Source organism: Mus musculus, chromosome 17 (assembly GCF_000001635.26).
Source record: "Mus musculus strain C57BL/6J chromosome 17, GRCm38.p6 C57BL/6J".
NCBI lineage: Eukaryota > Metazoa > Chordata > Mammalia > Rodentia > Muridae > Mus > Mus musculus.
This window is the reverse complement of record NC_000083.6, coordinates 32,410,143-32,424,433: the sequence shown is the minus strand read 5'-3', so window position 1 is coordinate 32,424,433 and position 14,291 is coordinate 32,410,143. Positions and strand designations below refer to the sequence as shown.

General features: G+C 47.1%; 1 protein-coding gene and 1 long non-coding RNA gene across 13 annotated transcripts; one reads left to right on the top strand and one right to left on the bottom strand.

Moving 5' to 3' along the window:
* Positions 1-214: 214 nt before the first annotated feature.
* On the top strand, positions 215-11,975 carry Pglyrp2 (peptidoglycan recognition protein 2). 12 transcript variants are annotated; one of them, XR_003952170.1, is made up of 6 exons: positions 215-343; positions 3,521-3,634; positions 5,446-6,326; positions 7,346-7,556; positions 8,331-8,628; positions 10,960-11,975. XR_003952170.1 is itself a non-coding variant. In NM_001271476.1 (6 exons), the coding sequence occupies exons 2-6, from the start codon at positions 3,571-3,573 to the stop codon at positions 10,969-10,971; spliced, it is 1,593 nt and encodes a 530-aa protein (NP_001258405.1). In that variant the 5' UTR covers positions 267-436; positions 3,521-3,570; the 3' UTR covers positions 10,972-11,975. The 12 variants fall into 12 exon arrangements, 10 of the variants coding, with proteins under 10 accessions (XP_006524775.1, XP_006524774.1, NP_001258405.1 ...); NM_001271476.1 differs by having other exon boundaries at positions 267-436; positions 5,446-6,453; XM_006524712.4 differs by lacking the exon at positions 10,960-11,975 and having other exon boundaries at positions 251-343; positions 5,446-6,453; positions 8,331-9,508.
* Gm41569 lies at positions 11,508-13,573 on the bottom strand. The gene is made up of 2 exons (XR_876752.1): positions 13,441-13,573; positions 11,508-12,336 (listed from the first exon to the last, which is right to left on the bottom strand). It is a non-coding gene; the product is annotated as a predicted gene, 41569 (long non-coding RNA).
* Positions 13,574-14,291: the final 718 nt, after the last annotated feature.

Here is a 14,291-nt window from a genome sequence, read left to right as displayed (position 1 = left end):
GTGCCACACATGCACCATGCATGCACACACATAGACAGAGAAGGAGGGAGGGAGGGAAGGAGGGAAGGAGGGAGGGGGAGGGAGGGAGGGAGAGAGAAAGAGACTAAAAGCTGAAGAGGAAGAGGAAGACCCCAACCTCTCCAGCATCCTGTTGGGGGGAGGGATGTGTGTGCAGCACAGGAGGGGAGGTGACTCTAACCACAGGCTTCCTCTCTCTGCTTGCTAGAATGTAGATATGAAAAGTTCCCAGAAGGCTGGGTGCTAGGTGAGGGCAAGTGGGAGGAAGTCACTCAAAGGTACCCTGAGCCTTCGTTCCCCCATTCTTGCATCTCCGTTATGTGAGGTAAGCAGCTTTCTCCAACAGAAGTTCCTCTCTCCTCAAAGGCCCAGAGTGTCCAGGCCAACCAACTGACCAAGAATTACAACTGCTGAAACTGTAAGCCAAAAGATATCTCTCTTCTTTAAAAACTGATGGATGTCTCTGGGTATGATGGTGTGTGCCTTTAATCCTAGCACTCAGGAGGCAGAAACAAGCAGATCTTTGTGTTTGAAGGCAGCTAGGTCTACACAGCAAAAGTTCTGAGGGTTTTATAGCAAGACCTTGGTTTTTTTTGTTTGTTTGTTTTTGTTTTTTAAAGAAAAGTAAAAGAGAGAGCGAGAAGGAAGCAAGGAAGGAAAGAAGGAAGGAAGGAAGGAAGGAAGGAAGGAAGGAAGGAAGGAAGGAAGGAGAATGGAAAAAAGAAATGAAAAGAAAAAAAATCTCAGACAACAGAAACAAGCCTCCACCTTAGCCAGCCTAGCCTGTCTTAGCAGGCAGCTCGAGGGCTGTCACTTCTGAGACAGGGCAGGATGAACTGGGTTGACTTCAAAGTATCACTCCCAAGAATGGGCAGAATGTAAGCTAGATATGCTAGTGTCTTAGTCAGGGTTTCTATTCCTGCACAAACATCATGACCAAGAAGCAAGTTGGGGAGGAAGGGGTTTATTCGGCTTACACGTCCATGCTGCTGTTCATCACCAAAGGAAGTCAGGACTGGAACTCAAGCAGGTCAGGGAGCAGGAGCTGATGCAGAGGCCATGGAGGGATGTTCTTTACTGGCTTGCCTCACCTGGCTTGCTCAGCCTGCTTTCTTATAGAACCAAGACTACCAGCCCTGAGATGGTCCCACCCACAAGGGGCCTTTCCCCCTTGATCACTAATTGAGAAAATGCCTTACAATTGCATCTCATGGAGGCATTTCCTCAACTGAAGCTCCTTTCTCTGTGATAACTCCAGCTGTGTCAAGTTGACACAAAACTAGCCAGTACAGCTAGTATTCACCTAAAATCCTAACACTTAAGAATCTAAGGTAGGAGGACCCTGAGTTTGAGGCAAGCCCAGGCTACATAGAAACACCCTTTCCCAAAATAAGATGTAAAAACATAGCAATGTGTGGCACACCACTATAATATCAGGACTGTGGGGAGGTGGAGATGGAGTTGGGAGGATCAGGAGTTCGAAACCAGCCTGGGCTACATTAGGCTGTCTAAATAAATAAATAAATAAGGAAGTTAAGGAAGGAAAGAAGGAAGGAAGGAAGGGCTGGGTGAGATAAGAGAAAGAGAGAGAGAAGAAAGAAAGGCTGGAGAGATGATTAATATAAATAAATCAATAAATCAATCAATCAATCCAGGGAATCCAATGACTTCTTTTGTCTTTCATAGGCATGGCCCTCCTGCAAAAACCCACACATATATACACAATTAAAATAAAAGGGCTGGAGAGATGATTTGGTGGGTCAAGGCATTTTGTTGTGCAAACCCTGACAACTGGAGTTCTCTCTCTAGATCTCCAAGAGGAAGGAGAAAACTGACTTCCAAAAGTCGTCCTCTTACCTTCCCTTGCATGCTGTGGTACATACACATAGCCCATGAGCACACACTACACACGTATACACAATAATAATACTGATAGGTTATTTCTTTGTAGGTGAAATGAGCCAATTCAAGCCAGATTAGAATATATTAAAGGCATGTTTATTGGGGAGGGGGGACACAAGGGCCTGAAGTGTATATTTTACATATCAAAGCAGAGCTGGTCTTCGGTCTCTTACCTGGTATACCCTGTCCCCAAACCATGAACTTTCCAGCCCAGGCAGAGCTGCCCTTCCCCCAGGTGCTCCTCATATAATCCAAACATTTTGCATTTTGTGCTCTCTCTCTCTCTCTCTCTCTCTCTCTCTCTCTCTCTCTCTCTCTCTCCCTCTCTCCCTCTCTCCCTCTCTCCCTCTCTCCCTCTCCCTCTCTCCCTCTCTCCCTCTCTCCCTCTCTCCCTCTCTCCCTCTCTCCCTCTCTCCCTCTCTCCCTCTCTCCCTCTCTCCCTCTCTCCCTCTCTCCCTCTCTCCCTCTCTCCCTCTCTCCCTCTCTCCCTCTCTCCCTCTCTCCCTCTCTCCCTCTCTCCCTCTCTCCCTCTCTCCCTCTCTCCCTCTCTCCCTCTCCCTCTCCCTCTCCCTCTCCCTCTCTCTCTCTCTCTCTCTCCTCTCCTCTCCTCTCCTCTGTACTTTCGTTTTTGCCCTTTCTCTATTTTCTCCCCACCCCACCCCCATGGTGACTTCCCTGGCCTTAGTCCTTAGAACCAGTGAACTCACCTAAAACAGCTTCCCAATCAACCTGCCTTTATTATATTCAAATCTGGCTTGGATTGGCTCATTTCATCAGCAGAAAAATAGCCTATCAAAGACTTTCAGTTGTGTGTGTGTGTGTGTGTGTGTGTGTGTACAGACACACATACACACACACACTTTATTTGATACAAGGTTTTCTCTGTAGACCATGTTGGCCTCAGACTCAGAGATCCACCTGTCTCTGACTCCTGAGTGCTGGAATTGAAGTCATGGGCCACCACTGCCTGGTTTAAACACAGGAGTGGATGGTTTTTGGTTTTTGGTTTGGGGGAGGTCTTTTGTTGGTGGTGTTTGTTTGTTTGTTGTTTTGGTTTGCTTGAAACAGGTTCTCTCTACATAGCCCTTGGCTGCCCTGAAACTCATTAAAGTCTTTTAAAACATATTTTAGAATACATAAAATAAGATAAAATAAATAAAATGTAAAAGGGGGGGCTGTAGACCAGGCTGGACTTTAACTCACTAAAGTCTTTTTAAAAATATTTTAGAACAAATAAAATAAGATAAAATGTAATAAATAAATAAATAAATAAATAAATAAATAAATAAATAAATAAATGGAAGCTGGGGACACAGCTCAAAGGCACAGTGCTTGCCCAGCTTGCTTAACTCCCTAGGTTTAATCCCAATTCTGCAAAATAATAATAATAATTGATTATAATTTTACATTTCTGGAGTGTGAACTTCCCAGTCTACGGACTTCTTTTGGCAGGGACCTGTCTTGTTGACCCATCACGTCACTCTGGACGGGGACAGGACTTTGAGACCAGATAACCTTGACCTAGGCTCTCTACTCCCACACAACCTTACCTCGCTGGGGTGACTGCGACAGGTTAATTCTCATGCTCCTATCCTCCTAGGGCCTCCGAGGTTCTCTGCTGGGTCTGTGCCCTGGAACTGGAGACCCACCATGAAGGCCTGGGGTGCCCTCTGGATCGTGCTTGGATTGCTGCTGTGGCCAGAGCCAGGGGCAGGTGAGTCCGAGGATAGAGGCCTGGGGGGGGGGGGCACTTGCTTTGTTCAACCCTAATGGGACAAGGTTCCAGCTCTTAGCAAACTGCCATGCTGGCACCTTACATGACTCAAGTCCTATAGAATCAAGGAAGGGATGCCAGAAAGACCTGGAGACCTGGAGGCAAAAGTTAAGGATAATTTCCTGGAGAAGAGATACACAGAACCAGGATGGGAGGAAGGAGAGCTTGGATTGGTTGAGAAGTAGAAGAGAAAGGATATTTTACACAGAAAAGAGCCAAGTTACAGAATGCATTGCCCACAAAAGAGCACCAATTCCAGACACTAGGATTAAAATGACCTTGAGGCTCTAGATGTACAAACACTTGTTTCCAGAACATAGGAGCTGAAGCAGGAGGCTCATGAGTTGGAAGGTCAGCCTGGACTATATAATGAGTTAGAGGCCAGCCTCCAATATAGAAGCAGCCCCTGCAACAAACAAAACAACCTACCTTCTCAGATGCACATCACACCTCCTCCACTTCCTAGCTGGGTAACCTGAAGCAACTAACATGACAGTTCCATTTCAGATGCTTCATCTGTAACAGGAAGCTAATGAGATATACCGTATAATGCTTTGTGAGGATTAAATAGGTTAAATACGTCACTGGCACATGATAAGTGGTTCAATAAACATTGGCAATTATCCAACAACCCATAACTCTGCTGTGGACCTGATAACCAAACATTTCTAACTTCTACTTGTTTGTTTGCTTCTTCCTTCCTTCCTTCCTTCCTTCCTTCCTTCCTTCCTTCCTTCCTTCCTTCCTTCCTTCCTCTCTCTCTCTCTCTCTCTCTCTCTCTCTCTCTCTCTCTCTCTCTCTCTTTCTTTCTTTCCTTCTTTCGTTCTTCAAGACAAGGTCTTACTACAGCTCTGGCTATCCCAGAACTCGATCTATAGATCAGGCTGGACTCAAACTCAGAGATGAGCTGCCTCTGCTGGGATTAAAGGCGTGTGCCAGTATTCCTGGCTTGCATTCCTTTTCTTAAAGAGGGGAAAACCCATCCTCCTCCCCCACCTTTGGTTACTCGTTTGTCTGTTCACCTGTCTGTGTGTCTGTCTGTTTGTCTGTCTGAGACAAGATCCCACTCTGTAGCCAGGATGGCAGGGAACTATGTAGTTCAGGTTAGCCTTGAACTTGTAGTGATCCTCCTGCCTCAGCACTTTTAAATGAGGTGATTACAGGCATGACCATAGCAACTCTTATCAAGGAAAGCATTTCATTGGGGCTGGTTTATAGGTTCAGAGGTTTAGTCCATTTTTAGCGTGGTGGAAAGCATGCTACACAGACATGGTAGTGGAGGAGCTGAGAGTTCTACAACTTGATCCATAGGCAGCAAGAAGAGAGAGCCACTGTGCCTGGCTTGGGCTTCTGAAACCCTAAAGCCCACTCCCAGTGGGCTTCTTCACCCACTCCAACAAGGACACACCTCCTATACCCTCCCAATAGCACCACTCCCTAATGACCAATGGGCCAAACTTATGAGCCTATGGGAGATATTTTTATTTAAACCACCACAAATGCTAACCTGGCCAGGCCTCTATCCTGTTTATAGTCTTTCCATGGCTCCCCAGTGCTCAGACAGTTCTACCTCCTTAACCACCAGGCAACAGTCTGGGTGCCTCCGTTTCTTCCTCTACACAATGGTAGTGCTGGTCACAATGGTGTCTGATGAAGAGCTAGGAACACTTGGAAAATGTGACCTGAACAGAGGAACATTCCAGAACAAATGAAGCTGGGTGGCTGGGCTGACTCATTCTTTCTTCCTGCAGCCTCCTCCTTGCCTCTGCTCATGGACTCCATCATCCAGGCCCTTGCTGAACTTGAGCAAAAGGTACCAGTGACTGAGGCCAGCATCACTGCCTCTGCATGGATTCTGTCAGCCAAGAACTCCAGCACCCACAATTCCCTTCACCAGCGCTTGCTGCTGAAGGCACCAAGCCACAACACTACAGAGCCAGATCCTCACTCTCTCAGCCCGGAGCTTCAAGCACTGATTTCTGAGGTGGCTCAACACGATGTACAGAATGGGCGGGAATATGGAGTGGTGCTGGCACCTGATGGCTCCACCGTAGCTGTGAAGCCTCTGCTGTTTGGGCTAGAGGCCGGTCTACAGGCACACAGCGTTGCTAACTTGCCTTCAGATTGTCTGGCTATCCCCTGTGATACTGGAGACACCTTGGCCAATATTAGAGCCACCTGGCCAGGACTCATGGATGCTTTTCCAAATGCCTCTTCTCCAGATGTTGGAGCCACTTTACCAAACGACAAAGCCAAGACTCCCACCACTGTGGACAGACTCCTGGCAATCACCTTGGCTGGTGACTTAGGTCTGACCTTCCTCCACAGGTCCCAGACTTGGAGTCCTCCAGGACTGGGAACTGAGGGCTGCTGGGACCAGCTTACTGCCCCCAGGGTCTTCACACTGTTGGACCCCCAGGCATCCAGGCTCACCATGGCTTTCCTCAATGGTGCCTTAGATGGAGCTCTCCTTGGGAACCACTTGAGCCAAATCCCTAGGCCCCACCCACCCCTCAGCCACCTGCTAAGAGAGTACTATGGAGCTGGGGTGAATGGAGATCCGGTGTTCCGAAGTAACTTCCGAAGGCAGAACGGTGCTGCTTTGACTTCAGCCCCTACCCTGGCCCAGCAGGTATGGGAGGCCCTTGTCCTGTTACAGAAACTGGAGCCAGAACACCTACAGTTGCAGAACATTAGCCAAGAGCAGCTGGCTCAGGTAGCCACCTTGGCTACCAAGGAGTTCACTGAGGCTTTCCTGGGTAAGGAGTTCCCCCTGGCTCCTCCTAAGTAGACACTTACGGCCCGCTGTGATCCCCCTGGATCAACAGGATCCAGGGCTCAGGAAATCCAGGGGGACAGCAGAATCTATAGATAAAGACAACTTCATGGGCAAAGAAATGCTAGAGTTGGTCCTTGAAGAATAAATAAGAATTTATATGATTTTTTTTAAATGTTAAAAGGGGGGGGGTTGGGGTAGAGCGCATGCATAAGAAAGACCCTGTATTCAATTCCTACCACCACAGTAAACTGTTCATAGTGGTGCATGCTGGTAAGCCTAGCTCTTGAGAGGTAGAGGCCTGAGAAGTTCAAGGTCATTCTTGAATATATATCAAGGGCAGCCTGGGCCTCATAAGACCTTGAACTCCACACCTATCAGGCACAAGAGGCAGCACACAACTGGAAGGCAACACATGCGGGCTGATTTATTTTTAACCTGTTTATTGAGACAAGGTTACATATATAGCCCAGGCTGGTCTTGAACTTGAAAGCCCCCTTCCTTGATCTCTCAAATGCTGAAATTAACAGGGATACACTACCATATTTACACTTTTGGGTTTTCTCCTTGAAGTGGAAGGACATATAGTGGATCCTATCTATCTATCTATCTATCTATCTATCTATCTATCTTCCTTTCTTTCTTCTCTCTCTCTCTCTCTCTCTCTCTCTCTCTCTCTCTCTCTCTCTCTCTCTCTCTCTTTTTCTTTCTTTCTTGTGTATGCTTTCTGAACCATCTCCCTGGCCTAAAACTAGATGTTTGTCAAACCCTGGAGGCCGGAGGGATGCCCCACAGGTTCATTTTAATAGAGATTCTGTCTTCCAGAGGAAATGCTTGATAATCCAAGTCTAATTAATGCTCCCTTGCTCTTGAAGGATGCCCAGCCATTCACCCCCGCTGCCGTTGGGGAGCGGCTCCCTACCGAGGCCACCCAACACCACTCCGGCTGCCACTTGGATTCTTATATGTGCATCACACATACGTGCCAGCGCCACCCTGCACCACCTTCCAGAGCTGCGCCGCCGATATGCGCTCCATGCAGCGTTTCCACCAGGATGTGCGCAAGTGGGATGACATCGGCTACAGGTGGACCTAGCCTAGTCCACTGTGGAAGGGACTGGAAGGCAGGGAGTAGAACTAGTGGGCTGACATGAGCAAGTAGTAGTAGAATTTTGTAGTGGGCATGGTCAAAAAACAGACTGTGGTCAAAATAAGGGGCGAGGTCCAAAACTGAGGTGGGGCTATGAGTCCCGCAAGGGAGAGTGAGAGAAGAGTGCCAGAAGAGTGAAGAGGGATGTGACTGGTTCTTAGGGGTAGATTCAAAAAGGAGAAAGCTTGTTTTCTTTTGTTTTGTTGAGAGACAGGGTTTTCTCTGTGTATCCCTAGTTGTCCTGGAACCTTGGCCTCGAACTTCCTAGTTCTGGGATTAAAGGCTTAGGCCACCACAGCCTCCTACTGTTGTTGTTGTTGCTGCTGCTGCTGCTGCTGCTGCTGCTGCTGCTGCTGCTGCTGCTGCTGCTGCTGCTGCTGCCCCTCCTCCTCCTCCTCCTCCTCCTCCTCCTCCTCCTCCTCCTCCTCCTCCTCCTCCTCCTCCTCCAAATGAAACACGGTCTCAGCGGGCCTGCAGCTCACTATGTGGAAACCGCTAGTCTTGAACTCATAGAGTTCTGCCTGATTCTTTCTCTGAATGCTATGATTAGGGTATTCTGCACCATTTTGCAAGAAAGAAAGGTTTCCGGGTTTGCACTTGGTGTTCAAATGATACTAAATTGAATGAAACAGAAGCAGTGTGTTGCACTTGGTGTTGTAAGGCACAGGAACAGAGTCCCGCTGATCCTAAATATCCCATCCCTTCCGCAGTTTCGTGGTAGGCTCCGACGGCTATCTGTACCAGGGCCGTGGCTGGCACTGGGTAGGTGCGCACACACGCGGCTACAACTCCCGCGGCTTCGGTGTGGCCTTCGTGGGCAACTACACTGGGTCACTGCCCAACGAAGCTGCGCTGAACACGGTGCGCGACGCGCTCCCGAGCTGCGCAATTCGCGCAGGTCTCTTGCGGCCAGACTACAAGCTGCTTGGCCACCGCCAGCTAGTGCTCACCCACTGCCCCGGGAACGCGCTCTTCAACTTGCTGCGCACCTGGCCTCACTTCACAGAGGTGAGTCTGCTTGTCCCTGTGCCTGAGCTTAGCCTGTCACCCATGCACCTTTGAAACATGGCTCAGGCACAATCTTCAGTCTCTCTATGGCATCATTTGTCCTGTCTATTCTGGGACACAACTTCAGCCCTAGCCCTGCCCCAGTCATCTCACCTTTTGCCTAACTCCTAACACCTCTGACACCACCCCTCTGACCTCAGTCCGGCCTTCTTTACTTAGCTTTGTTAGATTACAGACTTCTGCTGTCCAGCTCTCTCCCCGAAACCACTGTTGCGGTTCAGCCACAGCTACAGCCTGGGCTGTTTGGGAACTGAAGTTTCTCTCTCTTCGGGGCCTCATCATGCTTGTGGCCTGATGCTACTCAAAGCTCTCATCTGAAGAGCAATTTGTCTTATAACATTTTTTTATCAATTTATGACAATGCCTAAGATAAAACCCTTCTGCCTACACTACCTCAGGACACCAGCCTAGAACTCACTCCAGACTCCTAGTGTGAAGGCGGCTGCTCATACAAGCCTAACCTACCTGCTCCAAATTATGCTGTTGGCAAAACCTCAGTCCAGTCCCTACTCCTTTGTTGCTCTCCTCTGCTCATCACAACCCTGCGGGTTCTTGATAGCCTCTGACTCCCTGACTCCTGAGGCTCCTTACATTAGAGCAATCTAGACCTAGCCAGCACAACCAAACTAAAAATCTCACCCAGCCTCTGATTTCTACCACTACCTGACCACACAGTCACATTACCAGAGTCTGTTTTGTTTGCGAAACACAAGTCTAACCCAAGCTAGCCTTGAACTCACTGTGATGGTCAGGCTTGCCTCCGATCCCACCACCCTCCTGTTTCTGCCTCAAGTGCAGAGATTGCAGGCTTTTGAAATATATTACATCCAACTGCTACTTCCTTCTTTTTTCTTCTTAGTGTGTGCGTGTGCACATGCATTTGCATGTGTGTGTTTATGTCTGTGGTGTTAAAGACAACTTCTGGTGTTATCCTCAGGAAAGGCATCTATCTACCTCCTTTGAGACAGGATTTCTCATCAGACTGAAGCTCACCAAAATGGCTAGGTTTGCTGGCTAGTCGGCTAAGTCTTCTTGTCTTCAGATCCCCAGCGCTGGGGTTGAAAGATGCCACTTCACCCAGCATCTTTACGTGGGTTCTGGGGATCAGACTCAGGTCTTCATGCTTGCAAGGCCAGCACTTTGCTGATGGAACCATTTCTCCAGCCGCTGTTTTTATTTTGTTTGTTTGTTTGTTTTTTGGTTGTTTTGGTTTTTTGAGACAGGGTTTCTCTGTGTAGCCCTGGCTGTCCTGGAACTCACTTTGTAGACCAGGCTGGCCTCGAACTCAGAAATCTGCCTGCCTCTGCCTCCCAAGTGCTGGGATTAAAGGCATGCATGCGCCACCACGCCTGGCCTGCTGTTTTGATTTTGAGGCAAGGTGGGGGATGGTCTTTAATTTCGGATCCTCCAGCCTCACCTCTATGTTGCCACTCCTGTTTTCATTAAGCTATTTATCTGCCTGCCCTTGCCTGCAGACATGTTTGAGTTTTTTTCTTTTTCTTTCTTAGATACTTTCTTTATTTACATTTCAAATGTTATCCCCTTTCCTAGTTTCCCCTCCGAAAATCCCCTATCCCCTCCCCCTGCTCCCCAACCCACCCACTCCCATTCCTGGTCCTGGCATTCCCCTATATTGGGGCACAGAGCCTTCACAGGACCAAGGGCCTCTCCTCCCGTTGATGACCAACTAGGCCATCCTCTGCTACAAATATAGCTACAGCCACAAGTTCTACCATGTGTTTTCTTTGATTGGTGGTATAGTTCCAAGGAGCTCTGAGGGTACTGGTTAGTTTATATTGATGTTCCTTCTATAGGGCTTCAGTCCCCTTCAGCTCCCTGGGTACAGTCTCTGGCTCCTTTATTGGGGACGTTGTGCTCCATCCAATGGATAACTGTGAGCATCCACTTCTGTATTTGCAAGGTTGATTTGTCTTAATAGGGGCTTGTACTTGTGGTATAACCTGGGTTAGTTAGTTTTGTTTTGTTTCTTGTTTTTTGTTTTTTGAGACAGTGTTTTCACTATGTAACCTGGAACTCACACAGATGTATCTGTCTGCCTCCTGGATGCTGGGCCCAAGATTAGCCTTAAACTTTCCAAATCATTTGGCCTTAGACTCCCAAGTGCTGGGATTGTAGACATTTCCCCATCAGCTTGGTGTCCACTCCTTCACTTTGGGCTCCTGTCCTGTTCTATATCCAAGATTCCATAGCAAGGAGGGCAGACCCAACCACACATTACACCTAAGTTTCATATTCTCTTATTTCTTCTAGGTTGAAAACTAAGAACTCCTTTGAGAGACCCTTGAAGATCCAGGAGGTATTATCCCTGATGATCCTTTGAGCAACCACAGACCTCCAATAAAGGGACCACTGAAAGGAAATCTCTATGAGTATCACCTTCCTCAGAGACCAAAATGCAAGCAATGTGTGTGTGGCTCAGTGGGAGAGAACCTAGTTGACAAGCAAGAGGCTTTTAGTTTTGTTTTGTTTTGTGGTTTTTGTCTTGTTTTGTTTTCCTACAGAGTTTCTCTGTGTGGCGTGGCTGTCCTGGAACTTGCTCTGCAGACGGGGCTGGCCTTGAATTCGCAAAGATCTGCCTGCCTCTGCCTTCTTAGTGCTGGGATTAAAGGCATTGCCGCCACTGCCCATCCAAGGCTCTGGATCTCCATTCTAGCACTACAACAGAAATCAAGCTGGCTATGGGAGCTCATACTTGTAATCATAGCAACTGGAAGATAGAGGAAGGAGGGGAGGTTTTCTTGGAAGCCGTGGGTCTTAGGGACTGATCCCTCCTGACAATGAGTACAAGAGAGTCGGGATGACAAAAATTGAGGCAGTTTATTTTACGACCTTGTAAGGTGAAATGCCAACAAAACTGGCAATGGCGCCCCATTGGGAAAAAACTGTCCTTTTTTATTTTTTTTAATGGTCCTAATCAAAATTCCTTTCCCCTGCTTTGCTGCATGTTGCCTGAGTTCCATTATCCATCCATCTCCCCCTTTTTTCAATGTTTGCTCTTGGTCATGATGCTACCTGTACCCTCTCATCCTGTAAAGATAACCTTGGTTTGGAAAGAAGGTTAACTAAAAGGCCAGACAAGAAGAAGGCACAAGCTGTTAGGGCAAAGAAGCCAATGCCTTCCTTTTGCTTACCTGAAACCTAAGCCCATCTAAGGGACTTTTGTACTGAAAATGGACCCTTGCGTTTTGTTTGCCACCAAGGCTAGAGGTTAACCTGTGCTACAGAATCGAGAAAACAAAAACAAATAAATTAATTTCAGTACAAAATGGTGATTTGGAGGCAACCCTAGAACTTCCCTATTGGGGAGTAAGAAGGCAAAACCTGGGGGGAAAGCAGCCAGAGCAGCAGTCAAGGCGGTTTCCACTGCAGGCAAGCAGAACTCAGCTACTGGAAGACAGCATCAAACTGTAATCAAACAGTAATTCTCTCCACTGGAATCCCTGGGTCACTGGTAGAGGGCCACTCTCAGAAGTGTTAGCTCAAGGCACATTGGGACTGTTGGTCACAGAATGAGCAGATTGGACCCCATTTCCTTAAAAAAATTACATTGAAAAACATAACCGGAAACTGTGGCTCAGTGACAGCACTTGTCCAGTATACCGGGAGCCCTGGGTTTCATCTCCAGCACTAGAAAAAGAAAGGAAAAGAGAAAGTGAAACGGGGAAATGTGGGGAGTGGCCCAGTATGCAGAAAACTAATAACACTGAAGACCTCTGGAGGTGCTTCAGGAGATAAGAATAAGAATCTGAGTTCAAATCCCCACTACTCATGTAAAAAGCTGGGCGCTGCCGGATGCTTCTGCAACCCTGGCGCTATGAAGGGTGGGCACAGGAGGACTGCTGAGGCTTGGCGGCTGCCGGCCAAACTCTAAATCTGATGAGATATACTGTCTCCAGAGAATAAAGCAGAGGATGACAGAGCATAACATTTGATAACATCCTCTTCTGACCTCTGTGGATGATCCCCACCCCAACCCCTAACCCCAGTCAATGTGGCAGAACACGGAGTAGCTCTTGTGCACAGAGAGTGGTTTGAATGGGGTGGGCCTATCTAAACTATAAACATATCAGATCAGAAACCTCTGACTTTACAGGGACAGTCGGTGGCTTTACTAACCACACCATCCCTCCATTAGACTGGGGAAACACTTCATAGGTGAATGTTTGCCTTGCATATTTGAGGCCTGGGGGGGTCTACTTTCAGTACCACAAATGAAAAGCCTCCCATTTTGATTAGTCATTTTCCATCATAGGAATATTCTCTAACATCATATTGTACCCAGTAAATATATACAACCATAAATTATCATTTTAGTAAAATATGGCTGAGATGGCCCACACCTTTAATTTCAGTTTTTGGAAGTCAGAGGTAGGCATTTCTCTGTGAATTTGAGAACAACCTGCTCTACCAAGCAAGCTCCAGTCCTGCTATAGCTACATAATGAAACCCTATCCCAAATTTTAATCAATTTATTAACTTACATGCACATGCCTTTAATCCCAGAACTTGGGAAGCAAAGGCAGGTGGAGTTGAGACCAACCTAGTTTACACAGCAGGGCTAACACAGAGAAACCCTGTCTTGCAAAAACCTAACTAATTCTGATTAATTAGTTAATTAATTAATTAAAATAAAGCTGAAAGTGTAGCCCAGTAATAGAGTGCTTGCCTAGCATATACAAAAGCATAAGCTCCATCTCTCACACTGCATAGATGAAGCATGATGATACATACCTTTCATTTCAGGGCTCAGGGGTAGAAAGCAAAAAAATCAGGAGTTCATGTCATCCTCTTGTAGCCCAAGCTAGCCTTGAACACACTATGTAGCTAAAGATGACCTGCAAGAGGATGGCCTAGTCGGTCATCAATGGAAGGAGAGGCCCTTGGACCTGTGAAGGTTCTATGCCCCAGTATAGGGGACTGCCTGGGCCAGGAAGCAGGAGTGGGTGGGTTGGGGAGCAGAGGGAGGGGGAAGGGAATAGAGGATTTTCGGAGGGGAAACTAGGAAAGGGGATAACATTTGAAATGTAAATAAAGAAAATATCTAATAAAAAAAAATGACCTGCAATATATATATATATATAGAAAACTCAAGACCAGGCTGGAATACAGAAGACCTTATCTCACGTGTATATGTGTGTATATACACATACATGTGTATATATGTGTGTGTGTGTATTATATATTATGTATATTAATCTAGAGCTATGGCTCAATTGTTAAGAATACTTACTGCTTGGGGCTGGAGAAATGGCTCAGAGGTTAAGAGCACTGACTGCTCTTCCAGAGGTCCTGAGTTCAATTCCCAGCAACCACATGGTGGCTCACAACCATCTCTAATGGGATCTGATGCCCTTTTCTGGTGTGTCTGAAGACAGCAACAGTGTACCCACATACATAAAATAATAAATATTAAAATAGAAGAATACTTACTGCTCTTTCAGAGAATCTGGGTTCAGTTTCCAGTACCCCCATAGTGTTTCAGATTTGTCTTTATCTGTATCTCTGGTCTCAGGGAATTCAATGCCTTCTTTTGACCTCCATGGGTATCAAACACACACATGGTACACATACATACATACATA

Coding starts and splice junctions, on each gene's coding strand:
- Pglyrp2 (XM_006524712.4), top strand. CDS start 3,571: ATGAAGGCCTGGGGTGCCCTCTGGATCGTGCTTGGATTGCTGCTGTGG. Junction 3,635..5,445: donor GTGGCCAGAGCCAGGGGCAG/GTGAGTCCGAGG, acceptor TTCTTCCTGCAG/CCTCCTCCTTGCCTCTGCTC. Junction 6,454..7,345: donor GTTCACTGAGGCTTTCCTGG/GTAAGGAGTTCC, acceptor TTGCTCTTGAAG/GATGCCCAGCCATTCACCCC.